We start from the raw sequence: 19,751 nt of genomic DNA on the forward strand, positions 1-19,751 counted from the left end.
TTTATTTAGAGAGAGAGTGTGTGTATGTGCACCCACACGCACTTGAGTGGGGGGAGGGGCAGAGAGAGAGAGAGAGAATCTCATGGACCCTGGCATGGAGCTTGATCTCACAACCCTCAGATCATACCTGAGCCAAAATCAAGAGCCAGACGCTTAACCAGGTGTCCCAACCAACTGTCCCAGCATCACTAGGATATTTTTAAACCATCATAATTGTTCCTAGCTCTGAAGGAACTCTTGCAGTCTTAGGAGTATCAGTTGGCCAACTATACTCATGACAGTAAGCTTACCCATGGCAGTGCTCAAACCAGAGGCAATGCTTGGAGATCACAAACCAAGAAGTGGGTATTTTACTTATCTCCACAGATAGGGTTTGCACACAGCAGTCATGGGCAATATCTCTCGGTACAAAGGACAGGAGACAGACTCTATGGCTCTAACCTTCAAAATATATCCATAATCTAACCACTTATACCACTTCCTCTAGTACCACACTGGCCCAGGCCACCACTAGCTGTCACCAGAATTATTGCAATTGTCTCCTAACTGGGCTCCCACTTATACTTTGGCTCCACGATGTCTTTTGTCAACACAGCAGCCAGAGAAGCTTATTAAAACACAATCAGACTGTGACCTTCCTTTGCTCAAAATATTTGTATCACCTGGCATTCAATCAGGAAATCCAGAAACCACTGTAGACATTTCAAAGAGAGGGAATATATATTGTAGGGGATTGATCACAAAGATAAGTAACTGCAGCAAGCCATCACCACTCTTAGGCTAGAGGAACAAAAGGGGGAAATGGTGTTACATTGAACCTACAATCAGAGCCGCCAAGGTGATTACAGCTGGAACCAGGCTTCCTGAGCCAGCATTCCGGGCTGCTATAACTGCTACTGCCGTGGCCACATGGGAACAGCTGTCAGGATTCCCATCAGAAAGAAAGAGAAGGCTCCTCCTGCCTCCAGTTCTGCCAATACCGCCTGTTGGCAGAACTTAATGGGAAGCCAGCCGGCCAGACTTCTGGGAAGTGTAGTTTGCAGGTCTCCTACCCCAGCAAGTAAGAGCAGGGTATGGAAGGAGGGGGTGTGCCTTGAGAGAAAACAGACCCCATCCAGAACAGCACTTCACTCAGTAAACCCAAGATCTTACAAGGGCTTTGAAAGAAAGGGCCCCCTCACGCCAGGAGGCATGGCCTTTCTTCCTGACCTCATTTCCTGTCACTTGTCATCTTGCTCAATGCTCTCCAGCCACTCTGGTTTCTTTGCAGCTCTCCAAACACGTCAGGCTCTCCTTCTTATGAGCCTAGCACCTGCTATTTCCTCTGCCTGGAAAAATCTTACCTCAGATACTTTCACAACCCACTCCTCATCTCCTTTGGGCCTTTATTTAAAGGAAACCTTCTCAATGATGGTTCCCTGAAAGCTAATTTAAAATTTCAACCCCTGGGACGCCTGGGTGGCTCAGCGGTTAAGCATCTGCCTTCAGCTCAGGGTGTGATCCTGGAGTTCTGGGATCAAGTCCCATATTAGGCTCTCTGTGAGGAGCCTGCTTCTCCCTCTGCCTGTGTCTGTGTGTGTGTGTGTGTGTCTCTCATGAATAAGAAATTTTAAAAATCTTAAAATAAAATTTCAACCCCTTCCAACTCTCTATGCCCCTTATTGTTTTCTTTTTCATCAAAGCATGTATCCTTTTCTAACACCCTCTACACCTATACATTATAGGTACATACATAATTATATATTTTAATTCTCTGTTGCATACTTTTTAGTTGTCTCTAAATGTATGTATTACATATTTAATAAATGTTGTTAGTTGTCATTATCTCCCCACCAAAATGTAAGCTCCATGGGGGCTAGGATTTTGTCTGCTTTGTCTACCGATATATCTCCAGGATTCAATAAATACTTGTTAACTGAATAAACAAATGTAATTATTAGTGGATATATTTATCATGGGATGGAAAGTATTAAAGGCCCTGAAAAGCATGAAGGAAGGAAAAGAGGCCAACAATGCTTACACTTCTTCCTCTGAGAAGCCTCTCCAACCCCACTCAGACTATGTTAGATGTCCCTTCTATGTGCTTCAAACGCTCCTTGTAATCCCCCTGTCCCAGAACTTGTCACACTAAGTTGGAATTATCTGTTCATAGATCTGTCTCCTCCACTGAGACTGTAAGCCTCATGCACTACCAAAGGGTTGCTGCCCATCTGGGCAACAATGCACATGAAGCATACAGGACTCAAAATATTTGTTGTCGAATCTTCCTGTCAAAAAAGAGAACAATACACTTAAAGGTCTCTTGTTATCATTCCTTCATCTGGTCCTCTGGAAAAACAAACAGAGTCAAAAGCGAGAAAACATAAGCCAAGGGGCACCTGGGTGGCTCAGTTAGTTAAGCATCTGCCTTCGGCTCAGGTCAAGATCCCGGGGTTCTGGGTTCAAGCCTCACATCACGCTCCCTGCTCAGAAGGGAATCTGCTTCTCCCTCAACCTCTGCTCGCCCCCAACATCGCTTGTGTGTGCACGCTCTCTCTCTCTCTTGCTTGCACACTCACTCTCCTCTCAAATAAGTGAATAAAATCTTAAAAGGAAAACACACAAACATAATCCAAGTGAGGAAATAGTTAAGTACAGAAACAAAGAAAGTTGGTGAGCAATAGTTCTATTTTTCTGGCTCAGAGAGAAAAGGCAAAATGTATTATGGCTTCAAAAATTATTTTAATCTTTTTATAAGTGTTTATATTTCCTGAAAAGCATTCCACCATTGGATTCTTTTAACAGGTGAATATTAGAGGGTAACCAAAATTTTTGAAAAAAATTAAGCTATGAAAATAAAAATTATCGTAGAAAAGCCATGTGTCTCTATAGATAACAGATTTTACAGTGTTATTCTCAAGGGGTAAGGGGAGTGGCTTTAGAGCTACAAAAGGTCATTAACAAAACTATTTTTCTAATTTTATAATCAACTTTAAGAGGAAAGAATTACCTTCAGCATGTGTATTCACAGATAGTAGAAAGATAATTCTTAAAAATCTGCCCAGGTTACTTTTTCTTTGAGAGGTTTCTAGCAGAGAACTATAAAATACCCAGTCTTTTTTGAAGAGATTGTGGCTGTATCTTAGATTTAAAATACATTTATTTACTTGCTAATAATTCAAGAAGTCATATCACACACACATACTTAAGCACCAAATTTATAATAAATAGCTTTGACTTGGCTTGTAAATAACCTCAGTAGTTTAGAGGCACACAGAAATGTCTTATCTCATCTGGTCTTAAGAAGTAGCATTGCTCATTGCCTGCATGAATACTACCCTAGCACATCACACAGGAGAGACTCAGGACTTGGAAAGAAAAGCCTTCTCAGCTTGCCTATCTTCAGCATGAAGCACGTACATGTTATTTTGTTTTCAGTGGCCTGCTAATACATTCGGCACTGGACATCCCTGTCCTCTTCTGGTTAATTAAAAATTCAATCTGACTGATAATGATTTCAAATACATTACAAGCAACAGGAATTCAGTTCATCAGAAACCTGCCTTTTTTATTCCTTCCTCACTGCATAATTTTGCAAAATAACTCCCAACCAGAAAACGACTTCAACCTGCTGCCTGAAATGGACATTTATTTGCTCACTAGTGCAAGGGAAAAAACTGAGCTAAGTCAAATAATATGCACACACACGTTCCTGGAAGGATAATTTTAGAACCCATTTCAAAGCAGACTCTAATTCGAAAATGCCTCTGCCACTTAGGACCACACGGAGATGCTACTAGCCTTACGAAATGTCATCAAGTGATTGAGTTTTGCCAGTGGTGGAAGTGGTCACAGCCACCGTGGCTTCCTTGCTGGGAGAAGGAAGAGAAGGAGGGGGCAGTTTATTAGAAATCACTTCAGGAAGGAGGCGATAACAGCGGACATACAAAGCCACGGGCTATTGATTGCAAATCTGGCAAGGCTGCAGGCCATTCTCATTGCAGGCAGGGCACCGCAGGGCCCGATAGGACTCCTTAAATCTGTTGGCCAGCATGGAGAACTTGCTGCCATGGCACAGGGAGCAGGTGGCGCTGCCCGACCCTCGGCAGCGAAAACAGTTGTCCTCGGGAAGCTCCCCTTCCTGCAAGAGACAGGTTAGGGTTTAGTTACAGCAGTTCGAGACCTTTCTTCCAAAGCAGGTTGAAATAGCACTGGGCTGCCAAGAAGGCAGAGGCAAAATGAGAGAATGGGAGGACAAAATACTTCCTACAACTGGCAAAGGGGGAACAGGCCAGAGGCACAGAAAACTCACTTTAATTTTATCAGATAGGATTTCCCTGATGGAATCTCTGAGACCACATCACCCCCCCCCCCTTTGCACTCTGTACCTCCTCGTTCCTCATCGCCCTTGTCACCATGTGACATGTTATTTCTGTATGTTCCATCAGGACAAGGACTTACTTTCCCTCACTGCCAAATGCTAATAGTGAACATTTGTGGCATGCTAAGTAGGTGCCAGGAGCTGTTCTAAGAGTTTGCTCTACATCCATCTAATCCACACAACATCCCAGTGAGATAGGGTGAGTATTATCATCCTTGTGGCAGATGAGAAAATGAGAGACTGAGAAGTTGCCAATGGTCACACAGCCTGGAAGAGAGGAGGCAGGTTTTGATCCCAGGCAACCGAGCCCAGAGTTCATGCTCCACACGACTATGTACACAGCCCCTCACTGTAGCTGTCCAACAGCAGGCATTCAAGAAATATTGTTTTTATGTGACCAAAGACTGAGTAGATAGACAACTCAACTCAACAACAATCCTCTGAAGCTTAGCTCTGAATTCTTGCAGCACTTCATCTTTATTTTCTTTAAGAACTGTGATATGGCCTAAGACAGCAATCGTGCACCGTGGACAGTTCCCCTGGCCTCTCTAAACCTTTTTCTTCACCTGCAAAATGGGACTCGTAATGCTCACCACTCAGAGTAGCTAGAATATTAAATGAGAGAGTATGTAAAAGGACCACAATATATTATCTGGCATATTATAGGTTCTCCATAAAAGTTAGTTCACTTCTAAGCCTTGCTATTAAGTCTGGACTTACTAGTCCTCAACTCCCATCCTGCAGATAATGCCCCTTGTCTACTGACATGCTCCTTCCCTAAGGACATCCATCCCAAGGAAACTGGTAAACTTTGCACTCTGTGAACTTCCCAAGAAATAAGGGGTAGTACTAAATCAATAACAGGTAGATCCAGTACCAAGTCCTCTCTATTTTACCTGCTAAACATCTCTCAAATCCATCCAGTTTTCTCCACCTACAACCACAATCCTAGTCCAGATACCCACCAATTCTGGCACAGATTCACGGTGGAGCCCTGCCTCAGATCCTGTGGGCTCCTCTCTCCAACCCACCCAACTCCTATTTGTTTTCAGATGTTGGCTTAGCAGTACCTACACCTCTAGACCGGAGTCCTGATCCACCTGTACTGCCCCAAGCATGGCACATCTCATATCTACTGAAGGTTTCTGCTGACCACACAGCAAGTTCTCTGTGCTAGTCTGTCACCACCACTTCCAAGACTTAAAGTATGCTGACTGGCACAATATTTGTTGTTCACATGTTTATTGGACAAAGAAACAAAATAATGCTATCTGGAGAACCCTCCCAATTCTTAAATTCTAGGAACTAACAAGAGAGCTGGAGTTCCCTGGGTAGCTCCACCCAGCTAACACAGCTTTCTTTTATAACTTAAGAATAAAAATAATCTTGGAAAGGGAGGCGTACATTCTGAAAATAGTTCCATTGTGCTAGAAAGTGCCTAAGAAGGTATTAAATTTTATTTATTCTAGATTTAGGAAACTGAAGTGATTATCCAACTGACAAAAACCTAAATGATGTCTATATCTTCTTTTCTTAATATTTTATCGGTTGCTGCCATATTTTATTCTATTTTTAAAAAGATTTCATGTATTTATTTGACAGAGAGAGAGAGAAAGCACAAGCAGGGGGAGCAGCAGGCAGAAAGAGAGGGAGAAATAGATTCCCTACTGAACAGGGATCCTGACGACCCTGGGATCGTGACCTGAGCTGAAGGCTGATGCTTAACCGACTGAGCCACCCAGGCGCCCTGACTACTGCTATGCTTTAATATATTAACAATGGAGAAACTTGTTTTTCTTCTCTTAAAGTCTTTAAAATAAATGTATTTGCCAAAATATTCTTTAAGCAAATTATCACGGTCCATTTTGCTGCCAAATCCACGTTTTTGTTTTGTACTGGGTCCTAGTGAGATTTTATTTTATTTTTATTTTTTTTTTTTATTCTTTTTTTTTTTTTTTCCTAGTGAGATTTTAATGTTGTCAAAGAAAGTATAGTAAAATCCTACCATAGTGCCATACATGTTAGCCAAAAATTAATTTGCATAGAATGCCAGGTTCAGGTATTAAAAGATTAATAAAATGACCTGGTGAGTGTGCTGCAGAGAACAAAAATAAATCATTGATCAAATTTTCTCTAATGCCACATGGTAATACAATGCAGTATTAGGTGCTTCACTGGAGTTTGCACTCTTACCCTAGGTTACCAACCTCCTTCCAACTACTGCCCTCAGCACACTCACTGAATCATTTAGTGATTCATTAAATCAAGTGTTACTGAGCCTCTACTCTGTACAAGGCATGCGGGATATAAGCTTCTGTCTTCCATTCTCAACATTTTTAAATTCTTCTCAGAAAATATTCGGTAAGAAGACTTAGAACATAGTTGTATTGCACAACTTAAGTTCTAGAACCAACAGACCACCTTACCAAACCACCTCTTACTGGCTCCATGAGCAAGGAAAAGGGCCTCAGCTTTCATTGTAGATTCAAAAGCTTGGGTGGCCCTAAAGTAGCCAACAAGCACCAATCTGGAGGTTTCTCAGTAGATGGGTTAAGATTATAAGATTGGTAGTCAGGTGGACCTGGGTTTGACTGCCAATTCTGATGACGTGTGGCAAGTTACTTGATTTCTCTGTGCCTTGGTTCCCCTAGCTACAGAAGAAGACTGCTAACAATTACCTCCCTCAGAAAGTCCTCATGAGAAAGAAAGAGACTAATGCATGGAAAGCAGTGGGCATGGTGCTCAGCTATCATGGGCTCTCAATAAATGGCAGTTATTATTATTATTATTACTACTACTACTACTACCATTACTATTATTTCAAAGGCAAGATCACATAAAGCATAAAGAAGCCCAGATGAGTTACAGTCTTGGATCCAGCAAACATATGGCCAGATTTTTCCCCTTCTGCATTTCACTGTGGCTCAATTCAATTATTCCTCTCCTTTTCTTTTATAGTTAATACAGAGGGTTGGCATGGCCTGGCTTTTAGCCTTGACCTGCTCTTTCATCAAGGTTCCCACTGTTTCCCTGTTCCATCTAACACAGCAAAGAGTCTCCTGGTCAGAAGGGGCTCCTTGATGTTCTTTGACCTTCTTTTTTAGAATAAAATCTGTCTGGGCATTTATTGCACAAGGGATTTGGCAAACAAATAGCAATTTAAAACAGTTTAAAAGACAGGCAAGTGAAGTATAACCTTTCATGACAACTTTCGGCTGCATACCTCTGTCCTAGTTTATGGTCTTACAGCGAAAAAACATGGATCTCTCCAAATTGAATTTAAAGATAATTGTCATGTCAGGCCTGTTGCTGCTTTTTTACTCAGGCCTGCAGCGTGACCTGCATTTTATCATTTCTGGCTCACTTCTGCAAATATATGCTCCTGCAAATTACAAAATAGGATGGAAAAGAATAGAATTAATGAATTTTAAAGTGGGAAAGTAACGTTTTGGATCACAACGTTTATAGTCTGCCTGCTGCTCTGCTAGGTTCTGAGCCATGCCACATAAAAGGCAAGAGAAGGCTGAGGCATGATACTTCTACCAGATGTTTCTCTGGTCCCAAATTCCAATACTATTTCCATGAACATTTAACTAACATTTACTGCACACCTACTCTGTGCTAGGCTCTATTTTTATTTTTATTTCTCATTTTTTTTGACACGAGAACTACTTTGCTATGCTCAACATAAATACGGCCCCTGGACTCATGGAGACAAAATCTAGTGAGTTACAGTAAACATTAACCAAAGATTTACACAGGGAAATATAAGATCACAACTAAGGAGGGATGTAAGCTGCTCTGAGGTGTCCATCCTTGGGTATTTTATCTTCATAGAAGTGAGGGGAGGCCCCTCTGAGCAAGTGATGCCTCCACTGAGATTTCAGGTGCTAAGAGCAAAGCAGAGGGGAATCTGGAGAATATTCTAGGCACAAGAGAGTTGCTTCTGGTAGGAAAGGGCAAAGAACATATATGCGTGGTAGCTAGATGGGCAGTGTGTCTAGGACAGTGAATGAGGAGAGATGTGTAAGAGGAGGCTAAAGAGGCTAACAGTGCCCAGGCTATATACTGTTTTATTCCAAGCAGTCAGAGGTCACTGAAAGTTTGGGGTGGGGAAAAGAGTGAAGAAGGGGTGACATGATCATACTTGCATTTCAAAAGTATCTTATCAACCTGAAATCAGTTTGGAAAGAGATAAGAGTCTTTGTGAGCAGAACTTTAATAAGAGTCTTTTGCCAGAGTCTGGTCATGACTTTCCTATTCCTGTCCTCTAAACCCTACCGGGGTCAGGACGTCACTCACGTACGAGAATGCCCTTGGCCCATTTTGTCACACCGATCCATGGGAGATGAGAGTGAGTCCCATAGAAAGCTTCAACTCCCAAAAGATGGAAACTGAAGAGAGAGAAAATTCATTTCTCCTGCTATCCAAGCTTTTACCCTCTTAGCTTAAATCCATCAAAGTTGCTTTTCCCACCGCCAATCCCAAACTGCGAACTAATGACTATCATCACTCTACCCCTTCATCTAAGCATGTCCAGGCAATGGTTTCCAAGGTGAGGAGTGCACACCTCTGAGAGATGTCGGAAGAAAATCATTCTACTATTTCTACTTACTTTTTATCTTTAAAAGGCAAGAAATTAAGCTTCAAGATATTTTCAAAAGAAACTGTTACGCTCATTTTTAATAAATTAATTGACACTGGCCCCTTCACTAGGTCAGGCAGTCACCAAACAAATACGGGACCCAAGGGACCCTGCTTCCCTGAAGTAGTATGATGTAAAGTGACCCCACTGCACATCAAGTGACAGTGGTGTCCCAGCTCATTCATTCACTTTGAGCACCTTGCAACATATGGAAGTTCACTTGTCTTTGGTCTAGTGGATTTGCAGATAACACTTAGTTTTGGGCAGCCCCGGTGGTGCAGTGGTTTAGCGCCGCCTGCAGCCCAGGGTGTGATCCTGGAGACCCTGGACAGTCCCACATCAGGCTCCCTGCATGGAGCCTACTTCTCCCTCTGCCTGTGTCTCTGCCTCTGTGTGTGTGTGTGTGTGTGTCTATGAATAAACAGATAACAATTAGTTTTAACTAAACTAAGTCTCTACAAAATCTAGACACATGGCTCAATAAGATTCTTTAAGGAAACTGGATTGAGGGTAACACCAATAATAGAAGCACAAGCAAACCCATAAGAAAAAAGAATAGAGCTGATTTTTTTCCATGTCCAGAATAAGCTGTTATGTGCCACAATGCAGAATGAAAATAATAAATACCTAATCAGATCTCAAAAGAAGTCACTGAAAAAAATAAAATTATGCATATTTGAAATACAGACATAACCATTATTGCTAATAACATACCATTAAAATATAATAAATTTAAAATTCCCTAATGTCTTCAACAGTTAGACATCTCAAGTATTTATATTCAAGTTTTCACTTAAGTGTGCACAATCAAAACCATTTGAAAACCACTGCTGTAGGGCCAGCTCCAAGTAAGACAGTGAACCATTCTGACACACCTGTGGGTACTGGTTATGGGGGAATGTGCCTCCTGCGTCTGGCAAATGCTCATCGTTCTGGTCACTGTCTCCGTAGATTTCTTCTTTGCTCATCAGAGACTCCTCCTCAGCCTCCTCTTCCTTCTGGAGAATTTTCCTCATGAAGTCTCTCTTGTCCATGGGGGTTCGAATGATTTTCAAGTTATTCGTGTAGATGATGATCTTTCCAAAATCTATAATAGGTGGGGACTAGAGAAATGGAGAATGAGCAATCACCAAATATAGGGCTGCAGGACCTGTTCAACATGCCAGGAAAGAGTCTGAGAGAAAGAGCTTGTAACTGTCTGGCATTTAGGATTCCAACAAACCCCAAAGTTACAGTTCACTCCCTGGTTCATTCGCTCTCTCTAAAAACACTGAAAACTAGCTTCCTTTGCCCTGTTGATGATAACCAACCAACACTGAACCAATCATATAACTGCAATGTAAGACTCTGCAGGACAGAAGCCATAGTTTCTATTCCTCTAAACCACAGTACATGATGCACAGCTGGGCGCAGTGAGTGTCTTGTAAATACAGAAGAATGCTTAAAAAATTAAATAGCTCTCCAAACTTTTATGCATAAATAATAATAGTAGATAATATTTATAGAACTATTATTATCATTATTTTATTATAGTGGATAGTGTTTATTTTGTGTCACACATCATGTTAAGCATTTTAGAAACATTACCTCACTTTCCCTTCAACATCCCTCGAGGTGGGTGCTATGCTATGATTTCTATATTTTACAGATAAGGAGGCTAAGTCACAGTGGGGTTAAGAGTCTCCCAAGGTTACCAGTGGTCAGGGTCTGTGGCAGGGATTCAAATCCCAGTCTGCCTAACTCTAAAGTCCATATCTTAATACCTACACTGTACTATTCACAAGCATTTCCCCCAAAAAACCCTGTAATATCATTATGTATATAATGATCATATACATATATATTTATGTATATATAAAATGTGTAGTGATCTTATATATATGCAATGATCTTACATATGTAATGTTTTTATTGTTTGTACAATATATAAATCTTTTTATGCCAATAAATATACTTCTGGAGCATCATTACTAATAGCTTATATTCCTTTGTGTGGGTTTACCATGTATTTCTTGGTGATTTCCTGAGGAATAATTTAGGCAATACTACAATGCAGCAGAGCAGCACGGGGGAATAAATGTTTAGGGATTTCCTAAGAACACAGATTTCCTCGCAGAGATACAACAGCTTGGTGACAAATAACACCAACCTTAATTCTACCGTTTACCAACTGTGAGATATAGGCAAGTCATTTGGCCTCTTAGAATCCCCAGGTTGCTCATCCACAGATGGGGTGACATCTAACTGGTGGGCATCACCACAAAGTCATTACTAAAACAGGAATACCTGGGGGGCCTGAGTGGCTCAGTCAGTTAAGCATCTGCTTCTTGATTTCAGCTCAGGTCATGATCTCAGGGTTGTGAGATCAAGCCCCAAGTTGGGCCCTGTGTTCAGCCTGGAGCCTGCTCAAGATTCTCTTTCCCCTCTCCTTCTGCCCCTCCTCTCCTTCACTCACATATGCTCTCGCTCTCTCTCTCTCAACACAAAACAAAGCAAAACGAAACATAGGAATACTTGGATACTGGGTGGTAAGCAGGTGCCGTCCTGAGACTCCTGAGTGCCCTCTTTTTAACCATGACTCCCTTCAGGGAGCCTCCAACATCCCCAAACCTAGTAAAATACCAGCTAATGATTAGGATCCCAGGTTTCAGGACTCTGCCCCAATACTCTGCTTTTCTGTGCTGACTAGGCAATGCTCTCATGGTCAGAGATTTTGATGCTCATCCCCGAGGCCAATTATACCAATTTCTAGGGATGGGGGTGCAAAGCAGAATATATAAAACAGGACTTTCAGAAGTGAAAGATACTGTGCAGAGATGGCCTTGTCGCTGGTATTAAAAACTGTTCATTAGTAATGCATGCACAATCATGCTACACAGCTACATACTCCGGCATGAAATATTCCACTCTGCATTTATAGAAGTGTAGAAACCAAATCCGTCGGGATGCCACAATCAAGCAGTCTCCTGTTTACAGCCTTAATGGATTCGGTCACACCCTGGCTTAAATGGGACTTCAGTACTGGGATCCCCTTCCTTGAAACACAGAGTTTTCTATCATTATTTATGAAGCTACCAGCTTCCTACTTGGCCCTGCTTTCTCTCTCTCTCTCTCTCTTTCTCTCTCTGTCTCCAAGGGATCATATGGCAGCTTCCATTTCCTACTGTTTGATGTGCACTGGGTTCCTGTTTCACACTCTGGACTATCGGTTTCTGAACATCAGAAGATAAAGATGGTGGTACTTTTAGAAGGTTCCATTTCCACTTCCACTAATAGCCAAGGAGGTTTAGTTACTAGGGAACTTTTTTTTTTTTTTTCACATATAGAACTGGCTTTTTCAAGGTGAAACTCTTAAGCTACCGGAAAAAAAAAAAAAAAAAAAAAAGCCTGTGGTCATGTAGTCCAACCTCCTGCTTCTACCCTGGTTTATATCTGAGACACCCAGGATAGTAAATTTATTTTTAATGTACTCGAAAGAAGGAGGGTCCCAAATCACCTGTAAGGTGTGTTTATGTTTCAGTCACCTCGACCGCCAAGTTCTTCCTTGCATCTAAGGAAACCTCCAGGTGTAACCAAAGTTCCCGTTATCTGGTGAGACCCAACTGCCCGTGAGGAACACCCACTCTTATATTACAGAGGGCCAGGATGAAGCCAGGAATTTTTGCGTTTCCTTCCATGGTGCCCAGAATGGCAACTTAGATGACTGAGCTTCATAAATGCTCTGACGCCAGTGGCCACACACCTGGAGACGGCAATACAAGCACCATGAGCCCTTTCCACTTAAGATGCAGAGACACCTTCCTGAGTCCTAGAAATGCAATGGGTTGGAGGCAGGCAGGTCTGAGGTCAATTTTTCTTTTTTCTTTTTTTTTTTTTTTTTGAGGTCAATTTTTCTGTACAAGATTTGCAAGTTACCAAACTCCATGCACTGTTTTTCCAAAATGTAAAATCTTTCTCAAAGAAATACAGTGAAGATGAAATGGCATATGTACAAAGTACATGTTCAGTAAATGCTATGTCCCTTCCTTCCCTTTCATTTTTTTAAATAAATCTTATAAACTTCAAATGGTTTCAATTCTGTAAAATACTTATTTGTTTATAACCACTTTCTCTATCATGTAAAGTTTTTTTTTTTAAAGACTCCATATTTCTTTGATAAGAACCTGGTCATTATCACAATGATAGGGAATATTTGCTAAGCACATCCAATGTTCCAGGCACAATGCTAAGTATTTCTCATGTATAATCTTTTTTAATCACCACAATAATCTTCCTAAGTACTTTTATTAATCCCATTTCGTAATAAAACAGGCAAGATTAAGTGGTCTGCTCCAGCTCCCACAGTAAGTAGGTAGAGTGGACAGCAAGCCCAGATTTAACGGATATCAGAGCACCTGATTTTTTTTTTCATGATTATTTCTTACTGGGAAAAGTGATAGAATATGAAGTGCATAAAATTGACCACTTTGGGGCCCCTGGGTGGCTCAGATGGTTAAGCATCTGTCTTCAGTTCAGGTCATGATCACGGGGTCCTGGGATGGAGACCCGCATCAGGCTCCCTGCTCAACGGGGAAGCCTGCTTCTCCCTCTCTCTCTGCTCCCCACTCTGCTTGTGTGCTCTCACTATCTCTCTCTCTCTCTCAAACAAATTAAATCTTTTAAAAAAAATTTTTTTACCACTTTAACCATTTCTAAGTGTACATGTCAGTGGCATCAGTACGCTCACACTGTTGTGTAGCCATTATCACTACCCATCCCCAGAACTTCTTCATCTTCTAAGAGTGAAACTGTATCCCCATTGAACTCCTACCTCTCCTCTCCCCCAGCCCCTGGCAACCACCGCTATACTTTCTGTCTCTGTAAATCTGACTACTCTAGGCACTTCACAGAGGTGGAACCATGGAATTCTCTTTTTGCAAATGGCTCATTTCACTTCGCGTGTCTTCAAGTCTCACCCACGTTGTAGCCAGTGTCAGAATAGCCTTCCTTCTCAAGGCTGAGTAATGTCTGACTGTGTGTATACACCACATTGTATCTGTCCATTCATCTACTGGTGGACATCTGGGTTGCTCCCACTTGTGAGCAACTATGGATAAAGCTGCTATGAACATTGGTGGACAGATACCTGTTCAAATTCAGAATCTTTACTTATAATTATTGTGCTTAACTGCTACCCAGTGTTGCTTCACAGCCAATATTTACCAGGATCTATTTTACAGTTGGATTCGCTATTGAAAAATCATGGCTTTCCAGCTTGTCTTTTCTTTTTTTTCATAAATACCACACTGATGACCTGTTTCAGTGGGTGGAGCTACAGGTCTCCATCCTGACCCCTCTCTTACCCAGAAGCTGGCTAAGATGGGGAGGTAAATTGGATCAGGCAACAAAGGAAACAAGGATAAATGGATCAAGAAGGAATCAAACTCTGAATATGGTCTCCAGAGCACTGTGTTTAAACCAATGGTGTGGTGCTGCTATGAAGACTCAATCATCTGGTTTTATAAGTCCTTATCAAATTATACATTAATGTAAGTGTCAAGTTTGACACATGACTTGTGAAGGTCAAGCAGTCCAATATTATCTACCAGGCCTTGTACAAGGTCTGCATAAACTACAACTTTGTAAACTCTCAACCTACAAATAAGATTCAGTTTCAAAGAGATACTGTAAGTACAAGTCATAGCCAAGAACATAGGATATAGTAGGCATCAGTAAATGGCAACTATTACTGTTAACATCATGATTATTTATGGTGAGAATAGAACAAATAGGAATAAAAAAGAATACTTTTAGAGAATAAAAAGGAACATTCCACATGCCCAAAAGCATGATGAATCAGAAAACCTGGGTTCTTATTCTGACTTTGCACCTAATGATCCTCTAATACTGGGTGGATCCCTTAACAACTTGGCACTCAGTTTTCCTCATCTGCAAAATGGGAATGACCATGTTTTGCCTTTCCCTCAAGGCTGTGATAAAGAACCACTGAGAAAGTCTGTGATACTGCTTTGTAATAATGCATGAGTCACTCCACTAACATGAGGGCTTATTCACTCCAGCCCCCTTTATTATAAAAAAGAAACCTGGTATTATCTTTGATAAATGTGGACTGCCCATAATTACACTTTTACCAATGCCAGAGAGGCCAATGCATTTGTCTGCCATAGATGAATTATCTGTTCCCTAAGGAAACTAACAATAAAAATGATTAGAGAGTAATTATCTGAATTTCACACTTTAAAGATGAGAGCATATCCTGGTGTACCATTCATTAATAACCTGGCACATTATATAATTGTATTTAAAGAAAAAAAGGCAATCATGGTCCCAATGGCAGGCATATACAATCTCTTTTTCATTTTTAGAAATCAGTGAATATTTTCCAAGTTCTTCTAGCTTAAAAGAAAATCATGTATGGGCTTTTGACTATCTATGGTACTGGGGAAGAGAATTGAAATTAACAGATAAAATACATGTTTCAATTGAACTATTAGCTCAAACTTTTTCCCCAAGTAACATTTCCTCTGGTTGACTTGCTTTTCACTATTTCTTCCCAGGGCTCCAATCACTCAGTGTTCATGCTAATGAACAATGGAAAGGCAAAATACATAAACAATAACAAAAAAACACATTTTTTAAAAAGCAGGCACAGAGACAGAGATAGGAAATGAAATAAGACACGGATAAGCCACAAGCTGAATGGTTGGCTGGAATGCAGTGAGCACCTTCAAACACTCAGCTCTTTCAGGAAACAAAACAACCGGTTGTCACATAATTTTCTAAAACGGCAGTCTGGCATGCTGAAAACCACTGCACCGCTGTTTAATTTACTTACCCAGATAACCTAGCCAATGACCCAATTACAGTTGACTATCCAGGATGGAACTGAATACTATACATGCTTATTGCACTTTCCAATAAGTAGTCAGCAAGCATGTTATTTTTGTTCCAGAAATATTATTCCAACAGCAGCTTCCCATTTGGTATACCCACAGCTTTGGCTGGTACCAAAGCATGAGCAAGATACAAATTCGAATGAGTTAGTGTTTTCCTATCTACATTTTAGTCCTTAGAGTTTATACACCACACAATACCAACCTTATGATCATTCGCCTTGTAGTCATTGAAGAAAGGCTGACTGCCCGTCAAAGTGTAGGCATTGCCCTCTCTAAACACGCTGATCCTTTGAGCAGTCAGCTTAGGGGAGTATGGCTGGGGTTTGGGGGCTTCCCCAGACCCATAAACACCATCCATTGGTTCAAGGGACTCTTGGAGAAAACTGTGAGGGTATTCTTCCTTTGGCGACTCTAATTCCTGCCCATCCTCAAAGACCTGCTTCAACACTCTGCCACTGTAGGAGGAAGAGATTTTAAAGCGTACTTTCCGTGGTTTGCCATCACTCTTCTGGTTCAGCTTCTTCTCAGGGTCCTCCATCAGTAGAAATTTCACTCTGTGGTTTCCAGGCTTCAGTGTGGCCAGTAAAATTTGGGGCTCTCAAGAAAAGGCATTTTATTTTCTCTCCTCTTGCATATAATTAATTCAAGTTGGTGCTGGGGTATACTCAGTTTACAGCAACTGACACCCACACATTAAATATTGATAGACGTTCATGCAGAGGTAGGTGATCATGGGTTTATGGTGTGGACGGAGCACAGCATAAGACAAGATTGGGTATCCTTTGATTCCCAAGCTCCCCCCTTAACTTCACCCTAACCCTGGCTCTTCCTAACCTGAGCAAGAGTAGATTTATTTAGGCTGAACAAGTATCAATCCAATAAGGATCAGTTATTCCATCAGCCAGCAAATGTCTTATTATTATTCTTACCAACAACTACGACCTAGTTGTAGATAAGAGCACTTAATAGGCACCACAGATTTTTGCCTGCATTGCCTTACTTTGTCCTCACAATAAGCCTATATTGGAAGTATAATTATCCCATGTTTTACAGAAGGGAAAGCGAGAATTGTTCCCCCATTTGTCTATTCTAGTACAGCTAGGTAAGAGACAGAATGGGGATCAGAACTCAGTTCTGACCCCCAAACCCACAGCCAGTCCACTAAGCCAAAAGTTTTCAAACTGTGTTTCATGGAGCCCTAGATAGGAGGAAACCACGGATCCTGGACTCCAGGCCTTCATCCCTGCATGAATCAGAGAGGCTACATTTCACATCTACTTTAAGTTAAGGTTTCATTTGGAAGCACAGCACCAAGCCCCGCTGCCTACTCTAGACAACATCCAGTAAATGGCTGACATTGTGCACTCGTCGCTGTGATGACTATCAGGGAAGCATGAGACATGGGGCTTGTGAATGACAGTCCTGCATCTAGTTCAGGAAACAGACTTAACACACATGAAATAAGAGCCTTCTGCTTGCTAAGCAAATTGTCCACTGCTGACTCCCAGAATATCTATTCTGGGAAGAGAATGGTCCCTAAGGGAACAAGGATGCAAGAAGACTTGTAAAGGAATGGGCCCTTGAGAGAAATCTTAAAGGGTGGGTTGGATTTGAGGAGCCGAAATGGTGGGGGTTGAGCCTTTCTCCTTGTTTGTGTTAATGATGCCATCACTTACTCAGTTGCCCAAACTCATTTGTATTCCTGCAGCCATTGCCATGGATTCTATCACGACTGCCATCTTTCATCTACCCCCACCACCTTGACCCTAGGTCAAGCCCTTATCACTTTGCTGTTTGAAATTACGACAATCTCCTAATGACCTCCACACCCATCCATTCTCCACATTGATGCCAGAGCCATGTTGTAAAAACCATCTAAAGTCATCAGTCTCCTGTATAAAGCAGCAAGCAGAACTCCCCGGAACCTAACTGTACCTTCATTTCCACCCTCATGCTCTGTCACTCTTCTGGCTGCTGCCTGAATCAGTGTTCCAGGCTCACTAACAAGCTCACCGAGTTCTTAAAACCGTAGGTTTCTCTTATCCAACACTCTGTTTCCCCCACTCAAATGTCAAACTTTCAATCCTCCTTCAAGCTACATCTCAAATGTCATTGCTTCTGGGAAGTCTTCCCACTTGCCCCAATCAGAGGCCATGGAACCTTGCACCAACCACCATGAAGCACTTCTTGCTTTCTCTTACCATTCCTGTGTTTCCCTCCACTAAACTGGAAACCCCTTAGACTCAGAAACTGCCTTTACCATTTCTCTATCCCCAATGTTTATTAAAGGACCTGGTACATTAAAGAATTCCATTAATAACTGTTGAGTGAATGACTTCCAGGCAAGAAAAATCAAATAAATCAAACGTTTAAAATAGGAATTGAGCATATTTAACAGAGAACAGGTAGGATCAGAAAGCAGTCAAGAAAAAATTTATATTTCCACTAAGGAGGAGTTTCACAATTATAAGGTCCTACATAATCAATGGAAGGAATAGGTTACACACATACATACACACACACACACACACACACACAGAAACATTTTTAAAGAAGATGTGCTCATAACAAGATCAGAATATACGTTCCTCTAGGTTTCCTAGGCTGCAGAGCTGGCCCTGATGTATCATGAATACATTATAGGAGGCTGATATATGGTTTCCTCAGTCCTCAGGACAACCAGGTAGGGAGGGCCTCAGACTTCTAGAAGTCCACCCCTGACTACATTAGTCTCATTCATTTTATCCAGTGTACAGTATGAATATCATTATCCTATATTATTAGAGGAAAAAATTGATTTGAATCAAACAGCACCAAACTAGAAGTGGTTAGGAGTGTTCCACCTGTTCCACAGGTGTGCAGGGGAGAAACTTATACAGAGAAAAGGTGGAAGCAAATTCAGGAAATTACTGATTGGCTATGAGTGACTAGCTGCCCCCAGCATTTTCATTTCATACCCACTAGGCACATATGGGCTTAGATTTGGGTTATATAGGTCACATAGGCTACCACAACATTAAAGCCACATCAGTTTAACGACCTCCTTCTTTAATTAATTTAACAATTCTCCCATTTTGGTCATCCTCTTATACATGAGAGATTGACCAAACACCTATTAGTGTGATTCTCAGTCACCATCAAAACTAATTTGCTCTTGTCTCATCGTGAAACTTCCAGGAACAGACGTCAGATCCGTGGAAGAACTGTCTTTGTGTTCCTCTCATTGTTCATCTTGTTTCTGTTTCTGCAGTGAGACCATCTGATGTACTGCTGATGGCTGCAAACATGCACTTAAGACCTTTTAGAGAACACAGCACACAAGGGGAGACTACAGTGGTAACTATTAGGAGGATAACACCAAGAGACTGAAATATATTCATTAGCCAGGGCATCCATGAACCACAGCAACTGGTATTAAATAACTTTTAAAAATGTACCTGAAATGGCATCAACCTATTTTAGCCAAGCAGCATATTTATTAATTTCTTGTAGTTGCTACAATGTCAGAAATATTGATTCAGGTACAGCAGAAGTTATTTGCAATGGCACAGACCCCTCTTTGTTCAGCCACTAATTAATCTAAAGCAATTCTATTATCTAAATCCACCTTAAGCAGCAAAGCTGAGGGACTTCTACTATGCAGCTATGTGTGGCCTTATTTGGTAGATCCAGTGATAGTTGTCAGAATTAAGGGCACTGTCCTTCTGAGCATTAACAGAGAGAAAAAAAGCAAGTAGCAAAAAAGCAAAAAGAATAGACTTTTCCTGATGGATATGAAGATCTTGATCTGTGAACTTGAGAGACCTGTCCCCTTGAGATGCCATCTATTTCCAGGGAGTCCCCTCCCTCG

The 19,751-nt window shown here is 41.3% G+C and overlaps 1 protein-coding gene across 1 annotated transcript; it reads right to left on the minus strand.

Annotated features, from left to right (window-relative positions):
• Nucleotides 1-3,521: 3,521 nt before the first annotated feature.
• On the minus strand, nt 3,522-18,652 carry GRXCR2 (glutaredoxin and cysteine rich domain containing 2). The gene is made up of 3 exons (XM_077897705.1): nt 16,104-18,652; nt 9,881-10,108; nt 3,522-4,120 (listed from the first exon to the last, which is right to left on the minus strand). The coding sequence occupies exons 1-3, from the start codon at nt 16,437-16,439 to the stop codon at nt 3,938-3,940; spliced, it is 747 nt and encodes a 248-aa protein (XP_077753831.1). The 5' UTR covers nt 16,440-18,652; the 3' UTR covers nt 3,522-3,937.
• Between the last annotated feature and the right edge of the window lie 1,099 nt (nt 18,653-19,751).

This window comes from Canis aureus, chromosome 5, assembly GCF_053574225.1.
Source record: "Canis aureus isolate CA01 chromosome 5, VMU_Caureus_v.1.0, whole genome shotgun sequence".
In the NCBI taxonomy this organism is placed as follows: Eukaryota; Metazoa; Chordata; class Mammalia; order Carnivora; family Canidae; genus Canis; species Canis aureus.

Excerpts from the sequence above, each read along its gene's own strand:
- GRXCR2 (XM_077897705.1), bottom strand. The coding sequence starts at position 16,439 with ATGGAGGACCCTGAGAAGAAGCTGAACCAGAAGAGTGATGGCAAACCA. Across the intron at positions 10,109-16,103 it reads ACAAGGCGAATGATCATAAG|TCCCCACCTATTATAGATTT; the intron begins GTTGGTATTGTG and ends CCATTTCTCTAG. Across the intron at positions 4,121-9,880 it reads CCCATAACCAGTACCCACAG|GAAGGGGAGCTTCCCGAGGA; the intron begins GTGTGTCAGAAT and ends TGTCTCTTGCAG.